This window comes from Oreochromis niloticus, linkage group LG22, assembly GCF_001858045.2.
Source record: "Oreochromis niloticus isolate F11D_XX linkage group LG22, O_niloticus_UMD_NMBU, whole genome shotgun sequence".
Lineage (NCBI taxonomy): Eukaryota > Metazoa > Chordata > Actinopteri > Cichliformes > Cichlidae > Oreochromis > Oreochromis niloticus.
In genome coordinates this window covers 21,272,883-21,288,212 of record NC_031985.2, presented here as the reverse complement: position 1 = coordinate 21,288,212, position 15,330 = coordinate 21,272,883, and the positions used below count along the sequence as shown (strand labels likewise).

The 15,330-nt window shown below is 38.9% G+C and overlaps 1 protein-coding gene across 1 annotated transcript; it reads right to left on the bottom strand.

The window, feature by feature from the left end:
* Nucleotides 1-173: 173 nt before the first annotated feature.
* grinaa (glutamate receptor, ionotropic, N-methyl D-aspartate-associated protein 1a (glutamate binding)) lies at nucleotides 174-14,953 on the bottom strand. Its single transcript, XM_005478528.4, has 7 exons — nucleotides 14,740-14,953; nucleotides 4,269-4,607; nucleotides 3,912-4,030; nucleotides 3,600-3,800; nucleotides 3,082-3,210; nucleotides 2,689-2,832; nucleotides 174-1,934 (listed from the first exon to the last, which is right to left on the bottom strand). Exons 2-7 carry the CDS (start codon nucleotides 4,570-4,572, stop codon nucleotides 1,785-1,787), a joined length of 1,047 nt encoding a protein of 348 aa, XP_005478585.1. The 5' UTR covers nucleotides 4,573-4,607; nucleotides 14,740-14,953; the 3' UTR covers nucleotides 174-1,784.
* Between the last annotated feature and the right edge of the window lie 377 nt (nucleotides 14,954-15,330).

The following is a 15,330-nucleotide window of genomic DNA, read 5'->3' as shown; positions in this document are numbered from 1 at the left end:
ATTATCCTCCCTTTAGTGGCGGAATCAGTCTTCCATAGAGCCAACCTACTGCACTGGCAGTGCTTTGTTTTTTATTTAAAACAGAGAAGTGTTATTAATAAGGCCCAGAACATTGTATTTCCTTTACGTGATCATTTTATCACAACTGAAACACAAAAATCTACACACAGAGCTCAAACTTGTTAATCACTGTATCCATTTTAATGAAAAGCCAACAGCTGTGTAGGGGGTTTAGTTCAAGTTTGATTTGATGCAAATATACAATGCGAACAGACCTACAAAGCCCAAAACTTACTTTACCTATACACACCACTAAAGGAGCTCTATATATACACACACACACACACACACACACACACACACGTTAGTTGAATACAAACACAGGAATTTAAAAAATAGTCTAATTGGGGTTCAATACACCAATGTGTCCCCAAAACAAGAACAGCTGTACTGTGTACATTTTCCGCACATGCAGACGAGGAAAGGGTCATGCAAGAGGTGAAAAAAATCAACCAAGTTAGAGAATAAAAATATTCATGTTTCATTCAACTTCAATGTCCTTGCATGTAGGAGTATTTTGGCTTCCAGTGCATTAAGATTTATTCTATGAGTTTCACTAAAAAAACAAAACTGCAGTCAGTAAGTAATGGTTTCAAAATGCTATTGTGTGATGACGTTACAATCTCCAAGTTTCCTCTAAACCTTGCACCAAATTCAAAGAAACCCCAGTATCTACCACAAGTTCAAAGTTTCATGTCTTTAAAGCCCAGTACCTGTCTACATTAGTTTTTAAACATGGACAAAAGCTGCAAAACCAAAAATAATATTAGTTATCATGACAAAGAAACCCATACAAAGAGTCATTTTGAATTCACATTAATGACCCCCCCAAAAAAGGAGTAAATTAAAGAAAAGGGAAAAATTAAGAGAACATCTCAGGTTTTAGAACAACAACAACAAAAAATCCTCTGTTTGAAAAGATATTCTGTAATAATACAATAATTTATGTTCATTTATAACACACATCCAACAACAAGCTTCATTCTTATGCCATTCAAAAACAGCTTTTACTCGTTGCTGGACACATCCATATAAATTACTCCAGCACGTCTTTCAGAGGTAGGGGGATACTGGCATCATATACAGTTAAACACATTAACTATTTACAGCTGTGACAAGCAAGCTAGAGGCATTCCTCTTATAGTTGTAGATAACCATATCACGTCTTTAGTTGTGTTTCCAGTTTGCCATGCAGAGTTACTTCACACCAGCAGGCTGAAAGGGAGAGACAATTTGTGAAAACAGACAGTCGAAGGAAGATGGCATTTCTAACACTAACTTCTCTTTAGACAAAGCTGGTTGCATCTGTGTGTCTGCATAATCATTCCTGCTCTTTTTCTAGTCAACGTCTGCAGCAGAGCCTGCATTTTTAATTCTGCCATTCGAGGTGTAGGTATAGACATAGCCATCTGTGTTAATAGAAGCAGGGACAGTTAGAGCAAGCACAATGGTCAAAGGTGAGGACAGATCATTATGCTCTGTCATTAATGGCAATATTTTTATTCCACTAAATAAATAGTGCCCCTCTCAGCTGACTGCTAAGACTAGCTGCATCATCTCCTCAGTGCCTACTACCTCTTGAAAATAGAACTCTGTGTGATGGGAAAGGAAATAAAAGGGGATAAAATAAAGTAATGAAGTCAGAGAGAAAGGGCATTTTAGCAACATTTCACAATAAAGGGAGGCGTTCCCCATCTCCCAGCTGTTCTCCTCAAGGTGCTGCCTCACTCGCGGGAGCGTCCCACGATCGCCAGGATGTAGAGGAAAATGTTGATGATGTCAGTGTAGAGGTTGAGTGCGGCAAAAATGTATTCCTCTGGACTCAAGGCCAACTTCTTGTTTCCCAGGAGAAGCTGAGTATCAACAGCCAAAAACTGCACAGACAAACGATGGAATTAGTACATTTTATATCTATTTGGTCATCAACTGCTCCTTCAGATACTGTGGCCATGCACTGATCAGGCATTAGATTGTGATCACCTGCCTAATATTGTATGGAACCCCTTTGTGTGGCGATATCTTGGACCGTTTTGGATACACTGTGAACACGCCACAAGAGCTGCAGTTTGGAGATGCTGTGAAACAGCTGTCTAGCCATCACAATTTGTTCCTTGTCAAACTTGTTCAAATCCTTAGACTTGCTGATTTTTCCTGCTTTTAATGCATCAAATTTGAGGAGAAAATGTTCCCTTGCTCCCTAATATATCCCACCCAATAACAGGTGCCATGATGAAGAAATAATCAGTGTTACTCATTTCACCTGTCTGTGGTCATAATGTAATGCTCGTCAGTGTATGCTGCCTTAAACTGCCATTTGCACACTGAACATGTTAATATAAAGTATATTGTTTTACTTTAGTCAATACTGTCATATATATTTAAAAGTGACCTCAGTTTTGTAAAAGTTTAAAATACAGCAGGGGTCAAAGCAGTCTAGGTTTATTTATCTAGTCAAAGGCCAAATGTAATCCTTGCAAGCCAAATATTTCTCACCATTTAGCAGGCCACTCTCAAGAACTGCAAAAAGCTGACAGATAAACCACTTGGATGCCTTACAATCCTTCAAACTCATAATTCTTTTTTTTTTTTTTTGGTTCATAGAAGATGAGATATATGTGCGGCACTTACGCAAGTGAACAGTAGCGCTCCCAGTGAGGCATAGACGATGTGCAGGATCTTGTGGCGGATGAAGATGCAAAGGATGGAGAAGAGCAACAGCACGATCAGGCACACGAACAGCACACCCCGACAGGAAGTAAAGTCATACTTGCTCTGAAAGAAAAAGAAAATAGAACAAAAGAAAATTAAAAGCAAGATGTTTAAAAATGGGAGACACAGCACTCTACGGTTAAAGATATGCAATTCTAAAGCAGCTTTTCTACACAGTCTGAGTATTTGCTTGTTATTGAGTAGGTAAAACAACACAGTGCCAAGACAAATGATCTCTTAAAAGAATGACGTTTGAAAGCTTTTGTGGACACTCGAACACATTTACAGAAGGATCTGTGTGCACGTGCTGACCTGTAGTGAGAAGAGGACAACGGTGAAGCAGACTACCGCGGTGATGCCCACAGCCATGATGACGCTGTCTGTGTCATAGAAGCTAGCGATCATACCCACCATGTAGGAGAGGCTCAATGTCAGGATGGACTGTATGTAAGAAAACACACAAATTACTTACAAAACTATTTACAAAGAAAGATTCAGCTTTCAGAGTGAGAGAGAGGTCACCTCTTATTATTACTGTAAAATCAATCTTAACAGGACAACTTTGTGTGATTTTCATCTGGCCTGTTTTGATGTTTATTCATCTAGATTAATTTGATGTGAGATGTCCAGTTTTGGCAGCATCAGCTATATGATGGCACTTACTTAGTGGGTCTTAAAAATACTTTTGAAAAGCTCAGCAGCAAGATTTCCAGAAATCAAGGCCCGCAGCTAGCCAAAAATACAGCTGCAGAATAGAATGTATATATAGCATTCCTTTCACAACTGTCTAAGCTGTAAAAGGAGTGGAAGGAGTTTGGAAAAGTTCTCACCAGAGCAACCAAATTCCAGGGGTGCTTGCGGCGGAAGTCACCACAGCAGCTGAGGACAATCAAAGACACGAAGAAGACTGCATAGGACACGTAGTATGTCCACGTATTTTTACGCACAAATAACTTGGCTTCATCGACAAAGGTGAAGACAGCAACGAAGGAGAAAGTGATCAGCAGCTGCACGGTGAGAACCATGAAGACCTGGGAATAAAGAGGAGTTAAATTACTTTGATTAGGAGTGATGTTTTGGTTGGATTGTGTGTTCACGTCAGTTACGTTCTATATTCATCTGGTAGAAACGGAGGAACCTACTTTTCTGATGAAGGCTTGTCGGATGTTCTTGTCCTCGAAGCCGGAGTTGGTGAACTCATCGTTGTCGTAATAAGATGGAGGGCCGTCACCATGGTAACCAGGGCTACCTACAGGTGGTGCTACAAAAACATTAGAGCATGACAATTTGGGATTAAAAAGGGCAGAACAACACACATTTTGAAGACATTTTGACTGTCATGTGTCATTCTGTTAGCTAAGCATGAGCAGAGTCAATATTTAGATCTGTGGACTGGTATTTATACACCACTTTTTGACTCTTAATGCTCATTAAGAGCTCTTTACACAGATACACTATAGTCTGATTAGTTTTCTAATGATCTTAGTGTAACCACTCACCCATGGGGTCCCCAGGAAAGCCTGGCTGTGCAGGTCCTTGCTGATATGGCCCCTGAGGGTACGGTCCCTGTGGATAGGGCATCTGAGGGTAGGGACCGGGAGCGAAGCCTGGGCCTGCCTGGGGGAAGCCAGGCTGTCCGTATCCGGGCTGCCCGTATCCCGCTGCTGGTGGGTAGGGCCCCCCTGGGGCTTGGCTGTAGTTTGGGGGGGGCACACCAAACCCTAGCTGAGAGGGTCCATAGACATCATTATGAAGTGGGTTGGTCTCACCCATTATGGGGTACCTACTCTTGTCCTGGGACATGATGTAGAGAAAAGCTCACTCTGCTTCAACAATCTCTGAAAAGCAGAAAAACAGAAATATAATGTAACTACTTACAAATATGTACAGAATAAAAGCACATAATGTAATACCAACATCTCGGCCAAACTGGCAAAGACACAAACACCACATCTGCCTGATTAAAAGGAGAGAGGCAAGTAAACAAATTCAACAGAGGGAAAGGAAAATGCACTGGGCAGACCTACAGGATGTTCAAGTTTTGTTTCACAAGCAAAAAGTCAGCTATTTTATCATTAACCGCAGCAAGAGCAGGCCTAGAATTAGTGTTAGCTTGCAACATTCAGGCAGATGGTTCTTGAGACAGTTACATCAGTGATAAATACTACAAACATACTGTTTTATGTTGTTGTAACTGTGAAAGAAGCACTCACAGCTTCACAGGTGAGTAGCTGGTCTCTAAGTGGGTGAGGTGGGTGTGGTCCAACCACTAAGTACACAAGGGTGTCTGACGTAGGTGTTGCAGACTCAGTAATCTCATGTCTATAGGGTGAATTTTATGTAATGTGAACTTCTTTTTCTTTCAGCTGTACATCTGTGTGAATTTAATGTTTCAGTCTGTTTAAATCTACTCTTTGCCTCTGTCAGAGCACTTTGTAAATCGTAAAGGTAAATAAAATCACAGTATTAAAAGTCAGGCTAAGTCTATATAAAGACTTATTATATACAGCCTTAACACAAGACAAGCACATGTCTTGTGTTAAGGCTGTTTGTGCCGCTGAAGCACAGCAGAGGTGGAAGAGACCAAAGGTTATGACCTCAGACTGTGGTATTTCAGTGCGAACCACTGTAGTCCAGCATGAGATAATGTCAGGAAAAAGGGCCAGAGGTTACTGTCTGAACACTAGACAAGACACTTGCAACACACTCCTCTGTGAAGAAAGATGAGGGGAGGAGTGTCTGATAGTCCTAAGTATACAGAAGTACAAACCAACATAGAGGAACAAAAACAGAAATATGGCACAATGTTACACAAGTTGGTGGCAAAGACTGCAGTCCCTAGACCTACACCAATTTAGCCAGATAATGACAGTACACTAACATTGTTTGAGTGGCCCCACTACTACTCTTAAAGGGAGTAGTAGTGGGGCCCCCCCAAAAAATCCACCTCTAGTTGTGTTTCTCCATCTAGATTCTTTTGGTGCAAGAAGGCCAGATTTTGAGATATGCATTGTTATTTCTGCCTTCTCTTGAATGATTAATATTAGTCAGCCTTCAAATTATTTGCTGAAAATTAGAAAAATATAATAAATTAAAATCAAAATAGAAATCTAGACATTTTATTTTAGTGTTGACTTTTTTTAGTCTCATTTTTGAAAATCACTGACTTAAATCCTAATCAGCTAAGATAGGAGTGTCACGCTAACTGTGATAAAAAAAATAAAATTAATGAAAATAAAATTAATTAATTGTAATTCCAAAAACATTAAATTAACAGATTAATTTGTCTCACGTATTATTGTTAGCAAGACATCTGAAGTAGGTAAAATAAAGTTTTTTTTTCTTTTCTTTTATTTACACAAACGACAGATCTGTAGACTGAATGTTTGCTACTACAGATGTATGAGGTTTTGTCAATAAATCCAATCTGAGCGAAAACTTTCAGAAGAATGACTGGCTACCCTGATATCTACTTAAAGCTGTCAGGGAAGTGAGATGAAAAAGGAAAAGAAACTAGAGTACAAACATTGCTCACACACCGGTGCTGAAAGTGTTTCCATGGATGCAGGTGCCGCCTTGGTAACTGTATGTATTATTAATCTGCTTCAGGAGGCAACCTGACATATTGGCCATTACTGCAGTGACCCTCCTCCCACCTGGGCTCCCCGCACAACCTGGGTCAACAGGTTTATGTCCTGTAATCTATAATGCTAACAAGGCATCTAAAAGCACAGAGTTCCACAACAGAAAACAAAATTACTTTGCAGAGAGGTGCACAAGGCAAGCAGTCGCCATCTTCCAAATGTGCTGTGCAGGTTTCATAATAAGGCCTGAAGTCCCCAGGGGAGAACTTGCTCAAAAGGCAGGGAGCTAAAAAGCCACTGAGTCAATTGCTGACTTCAAAAGAACACCTAGGGTGCTATTCATTATGTTAACTTTTGCCTCATGTCCTCTCCTCCTTAAATTGGAAAAACATTCTCTCTCTCCCCCGCAATAAATTACTTTCTAATCTGTTAAAGCAAACAAGGAGAGTGGAGGCTTCTAGAGGAGCTTAGAGAGAGGAAACTTTTTTTTAATCAAGTGTATGACATTTAAATGCCACTGCTTCGAAATTAAAATTTCTTCCATTGATGGACCTTATCCTTGCATCTCTCAAACCATTTTACACATGAACTCCAAACAATGTCAGGAGAATCAAGATGGGATACCCTCCACATTTGCCTTCATCCACACATGTAGTACACAGCAGCAGATAGCCAGCTTCAGATACAATGTCCTTTTCTGGAAATACTGCTTCTGGTTTATTTTAGGGTGACACTGTGGTAGCGTATACAAGAGAGGAAAATCACTCTCTGTTAGGACTATAGCTCTATTCCTACAAGGCTACAACTGGGTTATGGAGGACCAGGAGAGTCATGCACATTGACATAAATCGTTTCTTGAATGAATGAATGAATATCTAAATTGTGCAATAAAATATTAATTAGTAAATTAAGTTTCAAATTAACTGTTAATGTATTTTCTGTATGTAGACATTCAAGTAATTCACTATTTGAATATTTAATGGACAATAAAAAAAAGAGTAGTTATAAATAAAAGCTACTAATCCATTAATAAATAGTTCAAATATAAAAAGGATTTTTTTTAAAAGTCAGTAAGAGTCTGATTACAAACATTTTAAATTCAAAATAAAGAATAAAAAGAGATTTTCAAAATCTTATTAAGAAAATGGATTTAAAAAAAATCAAATTTGAAATGCAGTTTTTCAATTGTATTTCTTTTCCTGGTAGCTATTGGACTAGTTTCTCCATTTAGCATTTCCATGGCTCTTTTTCTCCTTTTGAAAGTCAGAAAAAACCCCATGTGGTGTGATGTAAGAAGCTCTTCAATCGGCTCTGACCTCCTGGATGTTTAAATCAATGAATTTTACTCTGATAGCTTTGCACGGCTAAGGCATTTTTTTAGAAGTATTTGTGCACACTCAGGCTTGTGTTAGAGTGTGAAAATATTACATCCCAGCAGTAGTAGTTAGCTGCCATTTTTTAATAAACTAATGTGCTCGTCACAAGAAGCTTAAAGCATCAAGAACTGTTAGAACCAGGAAGGAGCCCTGTTACAATTCTACACAGAATTGCAGCAATGACTGAAACCTAGAGCCTTAAAAATGAATAAAAAGCTGACTCTAAACACTCATCACTTCAGATGTTTTTACACTACTTTGTGAAACGTACGAGTTAAAAGAACTGAAATAATGATACAAGTCAGACCAAGTAAGTCACTGAAAATAGATGAAATGTACAGTTTTATTTGTTACATGATGGCTGTTCAGGCCCACTTGTCAACTTTTAGTTTCACTTTTCAGTCAGCATACTTCTAGCATGTAGTAGGATGGGCTATGTGCTGCTAGTTTATTGAAGGACTGCACACAGGCACTTCTGCATAGGTTTCATATCTGCAATTCTTCACTGTTTACAGCCAAATATATATATGCATAGAAAAATGCACGATGAGAAGAACTTGTGGAGCAGGCTGCAGGTTACCTTTGCAATAATAGAGAAGCCTGTGGTGTTTAGACTACACCTACTATATGTAAACAGTACAAATACAACGAGTACTGAAAAAACATACAGAGATAGATGGAAGTATCCATTCATTTCCAGATCAGTCTAGTAAAAATTGTTTACTCTTTCCCCTTCCTCTCTTTTCAGGGCACACCGAATTAACGGTGAGTGTTATGCAACACTGCTCCATTTCACTCTAGCAAATGCATCCGGACTCCAGTGTGCGTCCTCATGATCCCTATCTGTCCATCAGTAGGACAGTGCAGTGACATGCTGCAGACAAACAAGCTGGCAGTGCTTCACAGTGACAGTCTGCATTAAGATCATAACAGATTACAATCATTATCTGAGGAGCCAAATCCCTCCCCGAACAACAATGGTTGCATAAGAGGGATGCAGTATACACCCAGTAGCATATTTTTGTTGGATTTCTTGAAGAATCCAATATGTGGTCAATGTTAGCTTACATAAAAAGATTACCTTCCCCTTGTATGGACAGAAATATTAGTCAACTAAAGTAGCCCTGGTGAAACTACATAACCAAAGAGGCCTTAACTAATTATGCGAGTCACCCAAAGCATGTGATATCCACCCTATCTAATGTTTACAAAAAGTGTGAGTGTGCAACTCACGGACACTTCATGTACACATCCCCATTTTATCAGTTACTGATTTTAACTACTTTGGGGTTTTTTGGTTTTTGTTTAAAAAGGAGCTTGTTAGGCTTTGAAGTCCATCATTACAGATAACATTAAAAACTAAGAACATGAGGAAAAATTTTGAACTTCACAGAAAAAGCAGCTTCAAAGTCCTTGTAGCTAACTGTCGCTTGCTTCTCTTGAGTAAGAGAAGAACTTCAGGATCTATTTATATTAATTTGTAACAGCTTAACGTAAATGATTATCTATATAAAACTTTGGTAAAACTTATCTGCCCCAGTTGCATAATTTCAAAAAAAAAAAAAAAAAAAAAAACCATCAGCTGTTTTTATATTCATGTTACATTTAACAGCAGTGACATTATACTGCATTTTTTGGTGCTGAATTTATCTGCACTGCTCTGTTTGTGGCTATGTTTAATGGATTACCTCCTATAATCCAAAGTAACAACACAGAGTTCAAAGAACAGGACAATAATGTCAGAAATACACATTAACTACAGCTCCATCAGCAGACAGACAGATGGCTCGTCCTCCGACAGTTTAGCAGAATAACCTTTCCTCTCTCTTGATAAATAAATGCCTTAAAGCTCCCTGATTACCTACATTTAAAAGGTTTTAAAAGCAAATTAACCATTTACAAAGAAAATACTCATGACCTTTCATTAAAGTTTGTGTCCTCTTTTATCACTCAAGTTCAAAAGTTCAATTCAGTCACCAACAACCACAACAGTTTCACTTCACCGTCTGGGAAAGAGGTCGGTACGGTCACAGTTTTTGTTTTTAGAGTGAGTTTGAGGCATGGTTTGTACAGCTTTACAAGCATTACGTGAGAGATTTCAAATCCTCTTAGGACAGACGCTCCATCGCCGTGGATAAAGACAGTGCCGCTATCCCTGGCTTCTGCTGATAGCTATCACTAGTGGAATTAGGTTGAAAGGAGGAACTCAGTGGGCTAGACAGAGAGCCAAGTTAACACAATTAGGCTACCACAATGCATCAACAAACCCACATTCAACATGCTATGTACATGCCTGAGCCGCACAAGAAGACAAAGTGACAAACAGGAACAGCTGCACAAAGCAGTGGGGCCGGTATAGAGGTGAAATATGTGGCACTGCAACAACTTCAAATGAGAAACGCTGAACTTGAAAGTCCAACATATTTAAAAACAAAGCATCCAACACTACAATAAAACTGTCCAACACCTCCTAAAATCTGAAAACCAAAAAGCTTTTCAGTTATACTTTGGGTTGGTTTTCAACTCAAACAAGTAACTGTCTGAGCAGGAACCCTTTGGTTTTCTTTTAGTTGCTGTAGCATGACTAAGTGATATCATCAAAAAATGCTGTTTCACAGTCACATGGTGTGCATGTAACTCTGCTGCAAGCCTGTTTTGCAACATAAAAAGACCCCACATGCTTTCAAACTGCCACAGAGACAGATGTGTTTTAAAACAAACCCCTCAGCTGACACTGTTCATGTCCTATTAACAAACAGTTAACTGGACTACGTGGCTGAGAAAAGCCTACACTGAGTTCCTTCCTGCCAGCCAGTCAGGGCAGCAGTATGATACTGTCATCGTGACATGCCGTGTCAGCAGCAGCTTTGGCTTTGTCAAGCCTGCAGACACCTTGCCTCGTGGCAGATGGATACACTTTAGGTAGGTTAGCACAGAATAGCAACAAACTGCTGCCACTGTGACATAAAAAGTCTACTCAGTTTCTTCATTATAATGATATTTATGTTGTTCTCATAGTTCTATATTAAGAGTTACATATTTCAGGTGTTCTACTCATTTGAGGGAATATTCTCTCATTGCCGCGTGAAAGTTAATATTGTAAGTAAGTAAAGTTTATTTATATAGCACCTTTCACAGACATGTCACAAAGTGCTTTACAAGGTAAAAACACAATACAGTCATAAATACATCATAAAAACCCTTGTCTAATTAAAAGCGTTTTTAGATATAAAAATCTCTTTAGCTGCTTTTTGAGGGTCTCCACCGAGTCCAGACACCGTAGAAATAAGGGAAGTGCATTCCACAGTCCGGGTGCAACAGCTTGGAAAGATCGGTCCCCTAGAGCAGCGGTCCCCAACCCCCGAGCCTCAGACCGGTACCGGTCCGTGAGTCGTTTGGTACCGGGCCGCGAGAGTTGAGGCTCAGGTGTGAAATGTATGGTTTTCAGGGTTTTTATCGGTTTTCAGCGTTATTTTGTTATCGTTTTTATCGTTACCTCGGTTTTCCTGGGTCTTTTCACGTGTGTTATGAATAAATCATCTTTTTTTCGGTACCGGTACTAGTTTTATTTTGTTGTATTTATCCGCAACACCTTAAAGGCCGGTCCGTGAAAATACTGTCGGGCATAAACCGGTCCGTGGCGCAAAAAAGGTTGGGGACTGCTGCCCTAGAGTTTTAAAACGAGTGTGGGGTACCACTAAAAGGTTTTTGTATGAATCAAACCGGCAATAGGGGGGGGGGGGAGACAAAAGCATGCATAATCATCTCGAGTTCACTTGTTGACACGATGGATCTAAGTTTTGAAATGTTCCTCAAGTGAAAAAAGCAGGTTCTTACTATCTGATTTAAATGTCCCTACAAAGAAAAAGCTTCATCAAAAATAACACCCAGGTTTCTAAGGTTATGTTTCTGTGAGGAACCTAAATCACCCAGTCACTGTTTAATATCAGCGATTACACTGTCTGGTGCAATAATCAAAGTTTCTGTTTTGGCTGTGTTTAGCTGTAAGCAATTATTGTTCAACCATTGTTTAATGTTGGTTAAACAGTCAATCAGATCGGAGAGCTTATGAACTTGAACATAACAATGAGTTTGTAAGTTCACAAAATTAATGTAACTTAAACAATAGACTGCTGTAGCAAAACTGCAACTACAAGAAAGCCATTTATTACTAGCTCAGAGTTAAAAATCAAATAGTCACTCTCTGTGGGGTTGCCAGTTTCAGGAGGTGGTGCTGGCAAGAGAGATGAACTGTTGGTTGTGTGTCCAAATCTTATGCATCTCCAAATGTTTAATGCAACTCCTCTACAATATTTCATCAGCAGTAAAACACTACAGCAATATAGTTAGGTATAAGATAAGATAGATAAGACAGATAAGACAGATATAGATAAGATAGATCTTTATTGTCATTGTTACCAGAACAATGAAACACAGTTTGGCATCTCTCCATTTGCAGCTATAAGTTTTTACATTCAACATTCAAGCAACTTAACTTACTAAGCAAGTTAATCTACAACTGTACAATATTTTTCTCCACATATCACAGGATCATGGTTTTATCTTTCTCTGTACTTTAGCATTACTCCTGTCAAATGAAGAATTGACAACCAAAACTGTCAATTTATTTGGAGGTTTGTAATTACAAAAACACCTGAAGATGTCACTTATTTACCAGACTGGGTATATTTTAAAGGTGTGTGAATTATTCATGGAGGACAGAAACAGGACATGAGTAATATAACACAGTCATAGTTTCTGTTAAGGTTTTAGAGCATATATCTCAAACTCTAGGCCAAATCTAGCACCCCATATCAGGATAACCTAGTTTTTACTGTAGCCTCTCCTTTTTTCAAATTGTATTTTTCATGTTCAGCCCTCTGAAAAATTTTATTCAACAGCTGTTACATATATGTGCAAGAACAGTGGTTTACACATTCACATAACTAGCGAAAGAGCCTTGGTTCTTGTAAGGCGACTCTAGGATTCTGTTGCGAAGGGCATCCGGCATAAAAACTGCCAAATCAAACAGGTGGAGTCTGCGGTGTTGGAAAGGGGAGCGGTTGAAAGTGGCTTTTTTATGTTAAATTATCAAATGATAAATTACTTTATTAATGCCTAAATATTTATTAAAAATTAATTTGTAAATGAGTGTCCTCATTAATTATTCAATAAAATATTGATTATTTATTATTCATGAACTGCTTCATTTCCATCTGTTTTCAGTTAGCCAATCTTTTTCTTTTTAATGGTTGAGATTTTTACGTGGACAAAAATTGTACGATGGGATATATTTTACACTAAATTAAAGCAGGTCAATAAACTGCTTTCTTGTGGTTTTCATTTTCCTGTGTGGCTTCTAGTAAAATTTAGTTTGACAAGGCTACAATAGGTCACGGTCCTTTGAGCCCAATATCTAAGTGATGGAGCTGTGAAAGCAAGTTTCATTTTTAAAGGGCAACCAAATTTAGAGTTGCAGCTGTATGGTAGAGGTAAACTACATGTGTACGGATCTTTTACTCTTCTTTTATTATTAAAGCTTCCTACATGTCTGCGGAGGAGTCATGCTCAAGCCTGTGGAAAAGGTTGCCATCTATACCCTTCTTATAAAACTGTAATCAAAATGCATTACTTTGCTCGACTAAATGTTTAGAAAAGGTTAATAAATTTTAGGGCTTCATGTGTAGCAAACTGTACGTGAATAAACTATGGAAAACATCCATTTAAATGTGAAACTGAATCGGACTCCCTACTTTGGAGGCTCTGTAACTATTAGATGGTAACTTTCTGATCTGGGCTAAGTCAATGAGAATATAGCCTCTCTCAGGGAAAGCCTAGATCCTTATAGGTTGTTGTCTATTCCTTCAATATCTCTGGATAAACAGATATTTTATGCATCAAAACATTAGCAATAAATGAGCTACACTATAAAGAGTAAGAAAATGATTTCTAAGAGATCAACAACACGTCAACTCTAAAGGACAAAACTGGAACCAAAGAACAGCAGTAAATGCCCACAGTTTGAGCTGAAGGGAGCCAGAAGTCAGAGTTTCTTTCTTCAAAAAAACAAAACAAAACAAAACAAAAAACACACTTTAATATTTGTCAAGGTGTGCACAACCAGTAAACAATAAAAGTATAATTTCGGTAATAACTATGATGACACATAAAGATAGCAGTTTCATGTGACTCGGCTCCGATTCTACCTTCTGTATCCTCGTGATTAAATAATAAAGTCACTGCTATGAATACTGCGATATTCACTCAGTCACACACTGAGAAACACCACAAATACTGATAAATACGACAAACTCACTGATAAAAGCACCGAAATGTCAGAGAGACTAAACTCAAACAGAAATCTGGACTAAAAGTGGAGCAACGCGACATGTTTAGATGAGGTGAGCGACTCGAAACCAAAAACAAAAACAAAAACATGCATCAAGCGGTCTCTCTGGGGTTTTTTTTTTTTAATGCTGCACCTGTATTTAGGCGCATCCCCTGCAGGCCTCGCCAGCGCTGATAAATGCGACACTGCTACCATCTACTACACGGCATTCACGAATGTTACGCCCAAGGTGCCGAGACCACCATTAATGTCGGAGTGTGGATAAACTGCGAGCGTGTGGGCCACAGACACCCGACAGCACCGAGCTAGCCTCGCCATGATGAATCCAATCTGGGTTAGCTACGTTTTTCAGACGCTGACCACACGCCTCGCCCCCAAGCTGAGGACACCGAGAGCTCCTTTTAAAGCCAAACTGCAGTTTCACAGACCTTTTTGTATCTGGGTACAAACTGACCAACTAATAACCCTAAATAACTGCTAATAACAGCATGTGTTTTGGGAATTTAATGCTTTCTATCCCTCTGACAGTTGGCGATAGGCAAGATGCTGACGGTTGCTAACAAAAAAGAAAAACGCGCTCATCATCCATACGTGTTTAATAAAGGGGAAAAATTACTAATAAAACACAAAATACTCATGAAAAGACATTACAGCTTTTTACCTGACGTAAGTTTACTCCGAAGTAACTGCCGAAATGTACGCTCGCCGTCTCCTCCTCCTCTGTGCTCGCGCTGTGCTCTGGACGACGGCCCCTGACGTTTTCAGCAGAGCGTGGTCACGTGTTGTGTGGGCATCACCAGTCATTACAGAAAAACGACACAAATGACTTCACAAGCTGCCACATGACATGCTTTTCCCTTTTTTCCCCATAACGTCATCGGGATAAAGACAAGACAGAGCCGCTCAATTAAATATGCAAACAAAATGCTTCTGTGGAAAGATCCAGATTAATCTGGAAATTACTGCAGGACTCATGCTGGTCTTAAGTCACGTGGTTTATTATCAGTCGCGTTTACGGGTTTTTCTCTTTAACTGAATATATTCACCTGCTTTTACTTTGTACTTTTGGTTAATTTGCTATATTTGTACATTTTCAGATTGAAATTTATAAAAACAAACACAGTTTCAAGATTAACTGCTTTCTAAGTTTGGCTTGTGCTTCCTTTGGGCTTTTTAATTAAGTGAAAAGAGCAAGGTTTTCCTACAGTGATTCACTGATAACTACATTAAGTTTCATTTTTTCATTAATTTT